Here is a 15,353-nt window from a genome sequence, read left to right as displayed (position 1 = left end):
GGTGCTCCGGTTTCCTCCCACAGTCCAAAGATGTGCAGCTCAGGTGAATTGGCCAAGCTAAATTGCCCGTAGTGTTAGGTAAGGGGTAAATGTAGGGATATGGGTGGGTTGCGCTTCGGCGGGTCGGTGTGGACTTGTTGGGCCGAAGGGCCTGTTTCCACACTGTAATGTAATCTAATCTAATCAAAAAAAAAAATTAGAGGAGGAAGACAGTAAAAATGGAAGTGGATTCAGGTGTAGTGGTGTCCCTAATTCCTGAATCAGTCTATATGGAGAAGTTGAGGGCACTACTATTTGAAGTATGCCAAGATTGTACTTCAGACATGCACAGAACAAGTGCTGCCACTGAAGGGTGAAAGTACTGGTGAAAGTACAGTTAAGGGACTAGTGTGCAGACTTGCCACTTTACATCATAAAAGGCGAGCATCCTGTTTAATTAAGATGTACCTGGTTACAAAAATTAAAGTTGAACAGGAGTGTGGTTAATAGGCTGGCAGACTCGCACATGAATTTGCAAGAGATCCTGGAGAAATACAAAGTTGTCTTTAAAAGAATCCTGGGGCAAATGAAAGGATTTGAAACTAAAATACAGCTGAAACCAGAGGCTCATCCTAGGAGGCAGGTGCATCTGGTATCAAATGCCATCCAGCTTAAAATGGAGGCAGAACTGGAACAGCTGGTGAATCTGAGAGCATTGGACCCAGTAACCATCAGTGAATGGTCCACTCCCATCGTTCCAGTCTTAAAAACAAATGGTGAGGATTTGTGGTGACTTAAGATTGCAGTTAACCTACCCTGAATGTGGATGAATACCTCCTTCCACTCAGAAGATCTATTCTGTGGACTGGCAGCAGAAAGTTAAGTTTGAAAAATGGATCTGTCACAGGCCTACCTACGGATGGAGGTCTCAGCTCTTGCTGACTGGATGACACACAGGATTTTTCCACTACAAGTGGTTCCTTTCAGTATCACATCAGTGCTGGCTCTGTTCCAGAAGAATACAGGTCAAATATTAAATGGGTTGTCAGGATTCCAGTGTTTTTTGGATGATATTTTGATTACTGCATCCTCCAAAGAGGAGCACTTGAAAAGTTTGGAAGGAACCTAAAACGATTGTAGGAGAACTGCCGGCCCGTAAAAATTGAAATTAGTTTTTTTTCAAAGAGTCCATAGAGTACTTGAGCTTTGTAATCGATGGTGAAGAAATACACAATGCGCCCAAGATGGAGGCTATCGTGAAGGCCCCCAGACCAGAGAATGTGTCTCAACTGCGATCATTCCTGGGACTGGTAAATTACTATGGCAATTTCTTGTCTGATTTGGCATCAGTGCTGAATCCCCTACATTAGTTACTGGGGAAAGGGGCACTCATCAGAATGGACCCAGGTATGTGAGGCAGTTTACTGGGAGGTGAAGCAAGCCTTAAAAATGTCAGAAGTGTCAACACATTTCGACCAAAGTTAACACTATAGTTAGCATGTGAGCCTCGCCTTGTGTGGTTGGTGCTGTACTGTCGCACCTCTGACCAAGTGGAGAGGAAAGGTCCATTGCATTCATATCGAGATCACTAACAAAGATCAAGTCGAAGAAGGAGGATTGAGCATCATTCAGCATTAAGAAGTCCACCCATTTCCTTTAAGGCAAGTACTTCGTGCTACTGACCGAACACAGAACTCTGACCTCTAACCACATGCAGGGATACAGTCTTTGGCATCAGCACTCTTAAAAAGATGGACATTGGTTCTGTCAGTTTACTCATGAGATCAAATACTGCTGCCATTACCAGGGAATAAAGATGTTATGACTTGAACCTGAAAATGATGTGTTTTTCCCAGAATGACACAGTGCTGGTGTGAGCTAGTCAGGTGTAGAACCATGACTCAGAATGACCTGGTTTTGACCCAAGTAATGGACTTAGTCCTGAGTGGGACGGCCAGTCATGAAACCACCCAGAATGATGCCCTTCCTTGTCCAGGTCTTTGGAGTTGCCTGTATTGAATGGGTGTTTAATGTGGGGAGTGAGAGTTGTTGCTGAAGCAAATGCATCAAGGGCACCCTGTCATATGAAGGCGATAGCTAGGAGGTACTAATGGTGATTAAATGTGAACTTTCAGATTGAAGAGAAAACTGGATTATACCAATCCTGCGAATTAGCAAGAAAGGCACAACCAGTATTGCTCCTTCACCCATAGAATTGCCTGGGGCACCATGGCAGCAAAATTACAGAATTTCACAGAACCAGTAGAGGGACAGATGCTATTATTGGCCATGGAAGCCTTCTGCAAGTGGCCTGGCATGGTGGTCATGAAGAGTCCAGATTAGAGTGTGCTGGAAAAGCACAGCAGGTCAGGCAGCATCCGAGGTGCAGGAAAATCGACGTTTCGGGCAAAAGCCCTTCATCAGGAAAGAAAGCAGGGAGGATCGCCCCTCCCATTTATCTCTCCACCCCAGAGGCTCCCTGCCTTCATTCCTGATGAAGGGCTTTTGCCCGAAACATCGATTTTCCTGCTCCTCAGATGCTGCCTGACCTGTACTTTTCCAGCACCACTCTAATCTAGACTCTGATTTCTAGAGTCGCACCTCACCAACAGGAGTGGGGGGCAGCATAGACAATTCTCAAAAAGGGGAAAGGCTTTGGAAATCTGAAGCACAAAGGGACCTGAGAATTCTAGTTTAGGATTCTCTTAAGGTTAACATGCAGGCTCAGTTGACAGTTAGGAAGACAAATATAATGTTAGCATTCAGTTCAAGACAGCTTGAAAACAAGGGAAGAGTTGTACAGCCTCAGCAGTGCAAGGCTGTATCAGACCACATTTGGATTATTATGGGCAGTTTTGGCCCCTGTAACTAAGGAAGGATGTGCTGGTTTAGGAGGGCGACTAGGAAGGTTTATAAGAATGATTCCGGAATGAAAGCTTGTCGTAAGTGGATTGGTTGGGGACTCTGAGTCTGTGCTTGATGGAGTTTAGAAGGATGAGGGGAGATCTGATTGAAACTTAGAATACTGAGAGGCCGAGGATAGCGTGGACATGTAGAACATGTTTCCACTAGTAGGAAAGGCTAGATCTCAAGCCTGCGAGAGAAGGTGCAACCTTTTGGAACTGAAATGAGATGGATTTCTTCAGTCAGAGTGTAATTAATCTGTAGCAGTTATTGCCACAGCGGGCTGTGGAGACCAAATTACTGGCATTATAAGACATAAATAGATTCTTGATTGGTAAGGGGATTAAGGGTTACAGGCAGAAGGCAGGAAAATGGGGTTGAGAGACATATCTGCTGCATCATTTGATCATGCTGGATTCGATTGGCTGAATGGCCGAATTTTGCTCCTGTCTTTTGATCAAATTCAGCTCAATGATAGGCTGGAGCTTCATTTCTGAGTGATCACACATACAAGTGTTATTTGGATACTGAAGTTCAATGCTGAGATTAAAATAATATTGATTTTGGATTAAAGATGTTATTTGTTCAAAAGTCAGGTAACAGCAGGGAAGAAGCTGCTCTTGAATCTGTTTGGACATGTATTCAAACTTTCATATCTTCTGCCCAATGGAAGCGAGTATAACCGGACTCTGAGGGGTCTTTCAGTATATTGGTTGCTTCCCTGAGGCAGCAGGAAACATATTTAAAATCAGTGGATGGACGACTGGTTTGCATGATGGACTGAGCTATGTTCACAACTGTGTAGTTTCTTGTGGTCCCGGGCAGAGCAGTTGTCATATCAAGCTGTGATATATCTGGATAAGATGCTTTATATGGTGCATCTATATAAAAAAATTAGTAAGAGTTGTTGTGGACATGCTGAATTTCATTAGCCTCCTGAGGAAATAGAGGTGTTGTTGGCTTTCTTGACCGTCATGTTGACGTGGCGGATCAGAATAGATTGTTGGTGATCATCATTGACACAAATTTGATGCTTTTGACCATCTCCACATGATCCAGAACCAGCTGGACCCCTAGATGAGCTATTGCACTGGAGCTACAACACTTGCATCTACCAAGCAAAATAGAAAATTGCCAAGGTATTTGCAATGGCGTGAAAAGGATCATTAACAATGCTATAGTGTGAAATTCACTTTGCAATCATTTAAATAGAAGCGAAGACTTAAAAAAGCAATTGGTAAGATTCGTAGAATCCCTGCAAGTGCTGAAAGACACTATTCAGCACCAACCCTCTGAAGAGCATCCCACCCAATCCCTGTAACTCTGCATTTAGTGTGGTTAATCCACCTAACCTGCATATCCCTGCACACTACTACTATTTAGCATGGCTAATCCACCCGACATGCACATCTTTGGACTGTGGGAGTAAACCCACAGAGACTCAGAAAACATGCAAACTCCACACTGACAGTTGCTCAACGCTGGATTCAAACCAGGATCCCTGATGCTGTGAGGCATCAATGCTATCCTTTGAACCACTGTGCTGCACCTCCCATTGAACCATTTTTAACCCAAGGGTCAGCACGGTTTTGATAAAACATTAAATAGAATATACATTCTCCCATTTCCTCCGGATGCTCCGATTTCCTCCCACAATCCAAAGATGTGCAGGTTACGTGAATTGGTCATGCTAAATTGCCCATAACGTTTAAGGATGTGTGGGTTAGGTGCGTTAGTTAGGGTAAATGTAGAGTAATCGGATAGGGGAATAGGTCTGGTTGGTTACTCTTCGGAGGGTTGGTGTGGATTTGTTGGGCCAAATGGCCTGTTTCCACACTGTAGGGATTCTATTCTGTGTCTGTTCACATATAATGCCAATGATATTCAAACACTGTAAAATACAGTTTCATAAATCCCAAAAGCGTTCCTTTTCAGCACTCATACCTGAGAGAAATCTAGTTCCCTTCTCTTACACATCCACTCCTTTCGAGCTTACCTTAACTAGCTTCAGTTTCCTGTCTTGAGAATCTGATAGCCTCTTCCGCGATCTTTTCATATACTGAGCATGGACTTCCTCAGATTTTCAGTTCAAAATTGCAACCAAACTTTTCTGGTCTAGAATGTTTTGAATTAAGTTCCTTTGACAGAGGTAGCCTGACCTTAATGACCCTAAATTGTTTCCCTTTCTGAAGAGTAACTGTTTTACATACTAACCATGTGCCAGTAGTTCAAAATTCAGAAATGAAAAATAAATAGATCTAAAATATATTTCGCACATTACATCACACATTTGACAAGATGCCACATAAAAGGTTATTATGTAAAGCAGAAAATCATGGTGTGGGGGGAAACCTCGCATGAATCGAAGATTGGTTAGTTGATAGAAAACGCAATATGCAGAAACAGGTATTTTTCTAATTAGCAGAATGTGAATAGTAGATTCTTGTAGAATCTGTGCTGGATCTTAGCTTTTTGTACTTTATATCTATGACTTTTTGTGGGTGATGAAGGCAGGAGGGTAGCTAAATTTACAGGTGCATTGTGGCAACTTGCCAAGAGTCCTTTGAGAGCATCTTGGAAATGTGCGATCTTTCCCACCCAGAAAGATAATGACAGCGGATGCAAGCAAACACGGTTTTCAATATTTCTTAGGAGCAAATTACTGCAGATGCTGGGATCTGTACTGAAATCTGAAAATGCTGGCAACCACAGCGGATCAGGAAGCATCCATGGAGAAAAAGCAAGTTAACATTTCAAGTCTAGATGACTCTTCATCAGAGTACTGAAGAGTCATCTAAATTCAATGTTAGCTTGCTTTCTCTCCATGGATGCTGCCTGGTCCACTGTGATCGCCAGCATTTTTTTGTTTTCACTGCAACATTTCTTCACTGTTGGTAGGTCAAAATCCCTTCCACTTGTTAATACATATAATCTTATTGGAGCAATAGTCTTTGGCAATCCTGATTTTCTTAAATACTCAATCCATCGTTAGTCTTAGATTGTCAAGTTGATGATTTCCCTTTAAGTTGGAGAGACATATGTCAATATTCTCAAGTTAAAGATGTAAACAGGTTTGTTATGCATTATTACAGTTCTGTCACGAACTAGAAAATTAAAGTTTTCTCATTATTGTATTCTGCACTTCTGCCACTATTTTGAGATTCATGATCACCAGTACTTTTGTTCTTGTCTCTCAAAATTGTGAAGGAGAGCTCAAGATCCTTTCTCAAGCAATGTCCTCCAATCATTATGATATGACATTAGTTATGGGAACAAGGTGAGTTGATTCCTCCTAAGTTCCAGACATTAGACGTTCATGTAACTAATCATCTTTATCCCCTTTCCTGGCTCAAGGCTATCACTTCGCAATGTATTTACAAAGTCTTGTCAATGAGCTACAAATAGCATTCTGTATCGCAGTAGAAAATAAGCTGTCCAATCAGCTAGGTTCTGCTGTTAGATTCAACCCTGAAACATCTCTGAAATTAACAACTTAACCAATTTGTTTTTGACTACATTACAAATTCAAAAGGTATTTACAAGTCAAAGCAAAATTGAAACTCTTAAATGAGATTAAATCAATATCTAATCCTAGGCAAATTTATGCAATTGTAAGGATAGGGTATCTTATTATATATTATTTCTTGTACTTGCTCCATGTGCAATGTACCCGTTATTAAAGTCAGTGTTGCCCAAAGCAATCCTGTAATTTCTATTTACAAATGATGACTGCCTTGTTCCTTTTTTTTCCATTTATTTCTGTTCCAAACTTTAATTATATTTTAAATAAGTTAGTTTGTTTTACAAGAAAGCTTTTATGAACATGATGAACATAAATCTCATTGTCAATTTTCTTCCAGGCACTGAAACATCTATGAATCTTCACCAGAAGTTATACTATCATATATTGGGATTTCCACAGTCTGAAGATATATTGTGTGCTGAATTTCCAGACTACCCGAAATGGATGGGCGGAGCTGAGGTATTGTCACATTATTATTTCATTTCAAGTATTATAGGTGTGATCAAAATATAGAAATCATCACAGACATGAACTTGGAACAGCAATAAGCCGTTCAGCTCCTCAAACCGGCTCCATAATTGAATAAGATTCTGACTGTTCTGATTGCAACTTCAAATCCACGTCTATGCCCTCTTTTCCCACCCACCCCCAATAATCTATGACCTCTCTCCTTACTGAGAATCTATCCACCTCTGCTTTAACATATTTAAAGACTTTGCATCCACTGCCTGTTTAGAAAGAGTTTTTCTCCTACTGTCTCTTTCAAATGGGTGACCCCTAATATGTAAAAAATGGCCCCTAGTTCTACATTCCCCCTTAAGAGGAAGGTTCCTGAAGAAGGGCTGATGCCCGAAACGTCGATTCTCCTGCTCCTTTGATGCTGCCTGACCTGCTGTGCTTTTCCAGCAACACATTTTTAAGCTCTGATCTCCAGCATCTGCAGTCCTCACTTTCTCACAGCTATCCTGTCAAGACCCTTCAGGATCTTATGTTTCAAATCAGTTACCTTTTTTGTTTCTAAACTCCAGTGGACAACCCAAGCCTGTACAATCTTTATTCATTAGACAAATCAACCATTCCAGAGATTAATCTGCTTAACCTTCTCTGAACTGCTTTCAATATGTTCCTTAAGGTGACAAATACTGTACGCAGTGGTCCAGACATAGTCTTGCCAGCCGTATATAACTGATGCATAATGTCCCAACTTTTGTGTTCAATTCTCCATGCAATAAATGATAACCTTCTATTAGCTTTCCTAATTAGTCCCTGTACCTATATGCTAGGCTTTTGTGTTTCGTGCAGTTAGACAGCCATATTCCCCTGCATCTCAGTGCTATGCAATCTCTCACTATTGTAGTCTCCTGCCTCCTAATGCAAGTTTCTCCTCAGCCTTGAGCAGATGCCTTGAGCAGACAACATAACCTTTTGGACTATTGCTCTTTGCTGCAGAAAATGATATCAATCCCTTCATCTATAATGTTCCCTGTTAGCATTCATTTGTTTTCCTCCCCCTTCCAACTCTCTCAACTTACATGGCTTCCTGTCCTACAGTCAGCTAGCTTGTCAACTCTCCAAACAAGATGAAAGAACCTCAAATCTGTTGGACAGTTTCAAAGTTTGAGGCTCCGGCACTTCTAGATCATCTGGATCTACTTACCTGGCTCAGTAACAGTCACACTGACCAAATCAAAGATGCTACTGAGAGGTGTGACTGCCTCCTGGTACAAAGAATCTCTGTAACTTTCCCCTCCCTGCTGCAACACAATGCCTTGTCATGCCACCTCCAGCTAAAAAAACTCTGTGCCAGAGTTGTTTGGACTTTATTGCAGAAATGTTTACCCTGGATCACCATCACATCTAAGAGTTTGCACTTACTGCAATTAATTTTAAAATTCTGTACAATTACAGCATTTAATAGACATTTGGGCAGGGATGTGAATGAGAACAGTTTAGAGAGATATGGGCCAAAGGCAGGCACATGGGACTAGCTTACTTTGGGTAACCTGATCCATGTGGATGGTTTGGACCAAAGAGCCCGTTTCTGTGCTGTAGTTGTTATACTGTTTTGAACCTTCAGAATAGAATTGTAGAAACACTACAGTATGGAAGCAGGCCTTTGGCCCATCTAATCCCCACTGGGGGTTTTCTACAGCCCACCTGATAGCAGTAGAGTGATTGAAGAACTCATAGGCGGGCAGATTCTGGAAAAATGCAGAAGACTTTCCCAATATCTACTGGAACCTCCTAAGTGCAGGTGGTTTGGATGGAGCTGTTTTTGTCAGATGTGTTCAGGAAGGTTTCCTTATCAGTATGTAGACAGACTGACGAGGGGAGAGGCCATTTTGGATTTGGTGCTCGGCAATAAGCCAGGACAGGTGTCAAATCTCGCGATAGGAGAGCACTTTGGTGACAGTGATCACAACTGCCTCACATTTGCCATAGCCTTGAAGAGTGAAAGGAGCAGTTACTAAGGGAAGATATTTAATTGGGGGAAAGGAAATTATGATGCTATCAGACAGGAGTTGGGAAGTACAGACTGCGAGCAATTGTTCCACAGAAAGGACACAGCAGACATGTGGAGGCTATTTATGGAGCAGTTGTTGCGAGTGATGCACGAATTTGTTCCTCTGGAACAGGTAAGAAGGGGTAAGATTAAGGAACCTTGGATGACGAGAACAGAGGAGCTTCTCGTCAAAAGGAAGAAGGCAGCTTTTACATCAGGTGGAGGCAGCAAGGACCTTGTACAGCTTTAGAGGATTACAGGCCTGCTAGAAAGGAGCTCAGAAGTGGACAGAGAAGAACCAGGAAGGGGCACGAGAAAGGCTTAACAAGAAGGATTAGGGAGAACCCAAAGGCATTTTACTCATACGTGAGGAATAAGAGAATGATCAGGGAGAAGGTAGATCCGATCAGGGATAGCGGAGGGAACTTGTGCGGAGTCTGAGCAGATAGGGGAAGCCCTAAATGAGTTTTTTGCTTCAGTTTTCACCAAGGAAAGGTAAATGAGTTTTTTGCTTCAGTTTTCACCAAGGAAAGGGACCTTGTTGTGAATGAAAACTTGGAGGAGCTGAGATACAATCATGACCAGATCAAGATTGATGAAGTTGATGTGCTGGAAATTTTGGAAATTTAAGATTGATAAGTCCCATCAGGGCCAGACCAGATTTATCTTAGGCTGCTCCGGGAAGCGAGGAAGGAGGTCGCTGAGCTGCTGGCGAGGATATTTCCCTCCTGACTCTCCATGGGAGTCATACCGGAGGATTGGAAGGAGGCAAATGTTGTTCCTCTTTTCAAGAAGGGTAATAGGGAAATCCTTTGCAATTACAGACCAGTCAGACTTACGTCTGTGGTCAGCAAAGTTTTGGAAAAAATTCTGAGGGATAGATTTATGACTATTTGGCAAAGCATAGTGTGATTAAAGGCAGTCAACGTGGCTTTGTGAGGGGCAGGTCATGCCGAACTAATCTTGAGTTCTTTGTGGAGGAGTCAAGACAGGTCGACGAAGGTCAAGCAGTGGATGTGATGTATATGGACTTCAGCAAGGCATTTGATAAGGTTCCCTTGGTAACTCATTCATAAAATCAGGAAGTATGGGATACAGGGATATTTGGCTATGTGGATTCAGAATTGGCTGGCTGACAGAAGGCAGAGAGTGGTTGTAGATGGGAGGTATTCTTCCTGGAGGTCAGTGTTGAGAGGGGTCCCGCAGGGCTCTGTTCTTGGGCCTCTGCTTTTTGTAGTTTGTATAAATAACTTGGATGAGAAGGTTGAGGGGTGGGTTAGTAAATTTGCAGATGACAAAGTTTGGAGGTAGTGTTGATAGTATCGAGGGTTACTGCAGTGCGACATAGACAGGATGCAGAGCTGGGCTGAGAAATGGCAGATGGAGTTCAACCTGGATAAATGCATTTTAGAAAGTCGAACTCGAATGCTGAATATAGGATTAAAGACATTCTTGGCATTGTGAAGGAACAGAGGGATCTGGGTGTGCAAGTACATAGATCCCTCAAAGTTGCCATCCAAGTGGGTGGGGTTGTTAAGAAAGCATATGTTGTTTTGGATTTCATTAAGAGCCACGAAGTTTTGCTACATCACTACAAGTTCCTGGTGAGACCACACTTGGAATATTATGTCCAGATTTGGTCGCCCTACTATCGGAAAGATACAGAGGCTTTGGAGAGGGTGCAAAGAAGGTTTACCAGGATGCTGCCTGGACAGGAGGGCTTGCCTTATGAAGAAAGGTTGAATAAGCTCGGACCTTTCTCTCTGGAGAGAAGGAGGAAGAGAGGAGAACTGATCGAGGTATACAAGATAATGAGTGGAATAGATAGTCAATATCCAGAGACTTTTCCCCAGGGCACGATTGATTGGTACGAGGAATCATAGCTTGAAGATAAAAGGAGGAAGGTATAAAGGAGATGTCAGAAGTAGGTTCTTTACACAGAGAGTTGTGAATGCATGGAATGCGTTGCCAGCTGTGGTGGTGGAAGCAGAGTCAATGGGGACATTTAAGCAACTGCTGGACATTCACTTGGATAGCAGTGAGTTAAGGGGTATGTAGGTTGTTATTGTATTTTACATTAGGATTAAACCTCAGCACAACATTGTGGGCCAAAGGGCCTGTTCTGTGCCATACTTCTGTATGTTCTATGACCCTCTGAACAACATCCCACTCAGACCCATACCCCCTACCCTATCCCTGTATTCCTGCATTACTATGGCTAATCAACCTAGCCTGCACATCCATTTAGTGATTCTATGATTATGCACTTAGATTGTGTTCCAGATCATTGTCCTGTGCCTCATTGTTAGAAGAAAAGTCTTCCTCATATCCCTATGCAACTTTTGATCAAATCTTAAATCTGTGTGCCCAAGTTGTTCATTTAGCTTATTGAAACAAATTTATTTGTCCATATAATCTAAACCTGTCCTAATCTGTTACGCTTCTAATAGATTTCCCCTTGCTCATTTCACTCCAACAGGAATGACCCCACCTTCTTGAACTAAGCCTTGTTGCTAAATTCTCGTATTTCTGGAATCATTCTGGTAAATCTCCATATCCTTTTGAAGAAATTTCATATTCCTCCTCAAGTGTGATGATGAGAATTAGATGCAGTATTATAGTAATCACTTAAATAGAATTTTTAAGCATTTCAACATGACAGCATAAGTTCACGGCTTTTGTACTTAATACCTCGAGTTACAAAGCTCAAAGTCACATATGCTTTTCTAACTCCTCACTCAATATGTTGTGCTAGTGTCATAAGCTCAATCATCCTTTTTTGCTTCAATAATGACGATCCTTCTATCATAAGGTCAGAAGTGGGGATGTTCTCTAATTGAACAATGTTTAGCACCATTTGCAACGCCTCAGACATTGAAGCATTCCATGTCCAAATGCAGCAAGACCTGGACAAAATCCAGGCTTGGACTGACAAGTAAAATTTGCACTATGTAAGTGCCAGGCAAAGACTATTTCCAACAGGATAGAATCTAATCATTGCAACTAGATATTCAATGGTCTTTCCACTGCAGAATCACCCACTGTCAGCATCTTGGGGTTTCCACTGCAGAATCACCCACTCCAGCATCTGCATTACCCACTTCCATCTAAGTCTAGTTTCTTGACCGTGGCACCCCCAAAATGCCGACAGTGGGTGATTCTGCAGTGTCTAATACTGTGAAAACTGATGCAAAGTATTTATTCAACTCTTCTGCCACTTCCTGGTTCTCCAATGTTATTTCCCCAGTTTCATTCTCTAAGTGACTTCTCTCTTCCTTCTAATATATTTAAAGAAGCTCTTGATGTCCATCTTGACATTACTTATAAGTTTCAAGATTAGAATTAGAGCAGAATTTGCCCACACAGTTGAGTGTAAAAGGGATATAATGAGGGGCTGAGTACGCAACCTGTGCGCCACTGATTTTGAGGATTATCGTGGAGGATGTGTTGCTGCCGGTCCTCGCTAATTGCGGGCTGTGGGTCAGGAAGCCAAGGATCCAGTCGCAGAGCAGAGCCTTAGGTCTCAGAATTAGATATATGATGTTCATCTTCCTAAAATTTTTATTTTGTAATTTTTATTAAACTGAAGCTTTGTATGCAATATGGAGAAGACATGCAAAACCATAAAAGTCACATAGATGGCATTTTACCTGGCATAATATCAACATATTCAAGAGTGTTATTGATTCATACCTTCAATTTTCATAAAGAATTGGCAAGGATTGTAATTGTTCTTTTTGTATTGTCCAAAAATTTTAAAATGAAATATTATTCAATATTGCCCAGCATTTGTGATATTGTTATTGACTTGGAGTTCCACTAGAATCCATTAACCGCTGATAACTGAGACCTGATTTCAGCTATCAAAAATTTGGCACAACTTTGAATATTTTTGCAGTCAACCTTGTGATGTATGCTGTTTTATTTTTATCTTTGTGATGTTTCTGTTTAAGCTTTCAGAATGTGTCATTCACAGAAAAAAGTATTTGCAAACTATCTAAAAATAAAATGAATTGCCTCAAGCTTTGATACAAGGTTCAAAAGTACATGCAGGCTCATATTGAAAATATACAGTATGGTGCAAGTATAGTTTATGTTGAAATTTCAGGCTAGCCTCAGAATTTTAATGTTATATTTGGCTGCTCTATTATAGGGCATAGAGCAGCACGGAAACAGACCCTTCAGTCCAACTCATTCATCCCGACCAGATATCCTAAATCAATCTAGTCCGATTTGCCAGTGTTTGACCCATATCCCTCTAAACCCTTTCTATTCATATACCCATCCAGATGCCTTTTAAATGTGGCAGCTCATTGCATACATGTACCACCCTATGTGTGAAAAAGTTGCCCCTTAAATCTCTTTTAAATATTTTCCCTCTCACCTTAAACCTATGCCCTGTAGTTTTGGATTCCCCACCCAAGGAAAAGACTTTGTCTGTTTACCCTATCAATGTCTATTATCCTATAAATCTCTGAAGTCACCCCTCAACCTCCAGCCTATTAGCATCTCCCTATAGCTCAAACCCTCCAACTGTAGCAATGTCCTTGTAAATCTTTTCTGAACCCTACAGCAAAGAGACTAGACTTGCACGCAGTATTCCAAAAGTGGGAATTCCTTACCAATGTCCCATACAGCCACAACATGACCTCCCAACTCCCATACTCAATGCACCGACTGATAAAGGTATGGATACCAAATTGTATGCTATGAAAAATAATTTAAATGAAATGAATCAGTTAAAATAAACTACTATTGCCTGATGCATAGAGAGAAATGCTGCGGTTCCCATAACAAATATTAGCTTAATGAGGCACATTGAAGAGTGTGGCGCTGGAAAAGCACAACCAGTTATGCAACATCCAAGGGATAGGAGATGGTTTATGCCCGAAACGTAGATTCTCCTGCCCCTTGGATGCTGTCTGACCGACTGTGCTTTTCCAGCATCACACTCTTTGACTTTGATCTCCAGCTTTTGCAGTCCTCACTTTCTTCTAGTTGACATAAAGGACTCCAGATCCTATGAAACTGAATAAATCAGTATATTTTGTAAACCAGTTGTAACAAAGGCCCACACCCTGGATTTGCCTGGACTAGCTACATCCCTTTTTCAGATTTTTAATGTCTGTTCTTGAGTTAAAACTCAATCTGCTTCATTATGATACTACACATCTAGCCTTACCTCAAAATCTTTGCTATCCAGTTCTGTTGTGCTGTCTTTTTGATAAGTTTGCCATCCTTACCTATCCCATAGCCGGGGCTAGCAAAAAATGGGTTTAAAGTAAAACATTATGAAAATATTTCACATACCCCGTGGTACAAGCAATTACTCCAAAACATTGTCACAGAAATATCTTTTCCCCTGAGAAAAATTGAATGTTGTTCCAACAATTCTATCAAAATATGTGACATGGTGGATTTAGATTGGGATGCATTCCTGGAAGGTGTTTCTAAAACCAGGGAACGTAATCTCAATAGTAGGGAGTAGACAAGTTAAAACCAAGACAATGAGGATTTTATTCATGGAGAGGGTAGTGAATCTCTAGAATTCTCTACCTCGAAAGAATTTTGGAAGCTACATCATGGTGTATGTTTAAGACAGGAACCAATACATTTATGAAGATTAAGGAGATCAATGGATGTAGAGATAATTTAGGAACGTTGCATTGAAGTAGAAGGTCAGCCATGAATCAATAATGGGATTGGCTTGAAGGCTGAAAGGCAGATTGTTTTTCAGCTCAGGAATAGAAATTATTAAAAATCTGAAATAGGAATACAATTCATCTGGACAAATTCAGGGTGTGGGATTTTATTAACATCGGTTTACAAAATATACTCCTGTGCCTGCCTTAATCGCAGAGTGTTGAAAGAAGTCGCTGCAGAATTAGTAGATGGGTTGGTAATAGTCTCAAAATTCCGCATTGCTGCACTAATCCTGATACATTGGAAGGTATCAAATGTATCCTCACTACTAATGAAGAAATGGAGAGAAAACTAAGAACACCTGTTAGCCTAATATCTGCAAAAATGTTAGAATCTGTAATGAAGAATGCAATAGTAGGAATTTTGCCCAATCATACCATTGATTTCTGAGTCATCATGGATTTTGACATTTCTGTTGGGAGTTCTTTGAGGATGTACCTAACAGAATAGATAAGGGGAAATTGTTAGATGTGGCATATTTAGAAGGTTTTTGATAAGGTACTAAACAAAATGTTGGTGAACACAAGCACACAGGCTGAGGAGAATTTGCTGTATAGAAAACAAATAATGGACAGGAAACAAAATAATAATAAATGGGTCATTCTCAGATTGGCAGGCTCTAATTCATGGGGTACTGCAAGGATCAGTGCTTAGCTCATGGGGTACTGCAAGAATCAATGCTTAGCTCATGGGGGTACAGCAAGGATCAGTGCTTAGCTCATTGGGAGTCTGCAAGGATCA

The 15,353-nt window shown here is 41.2% G+C and overlaps 1 protein-coding gene across 1 annotated transcript in view; it reads left to right on the top strand.

Annotated features, from left to right (window-relative positions):
• Positions 1 to 15,353, top strand: part of LOC122548411 (prolyl endopeptidase-like) — a 180,231-nt gene that overhangs the window by 49,624 nt on the left and 115,254 nt on the right. Inside the window, exon 6 of the mRNA XM_043687029.1 lies at positions 6,744 to 6,865. Coding sequence (XP_043542964.1) covers positions 6,744 to 6,865 — 122 coding nt within the window. The remainder of the gene's footprint in view (positions 1 to 6,743; positions 6,866 to 15,353) is intronic.

The sequence above is a fragment of the Chiloscyllium plagiosum genome, chromosome 3 (genome assembly GCF_004010195.1).
Source record: "Chiloscyllium plagiosum isolate BGI_BamShark_2017 chromosome 3, ASM401019v2, whole genome shotgun sequence".
Classification (NCBI taxonomy): domain Eukaryota; kingdom Metazoa; phylum Chordata; class Chondrichthyes; order Orectolobiformes; family Hemiscylliidae; genus Chiloscyllium; species Chiloscyllium plagiosum.
Note: the sequence above shows the minus strand (reverse complement) of the source record. Positions and strands in the feature narration are given on the sequence as shown.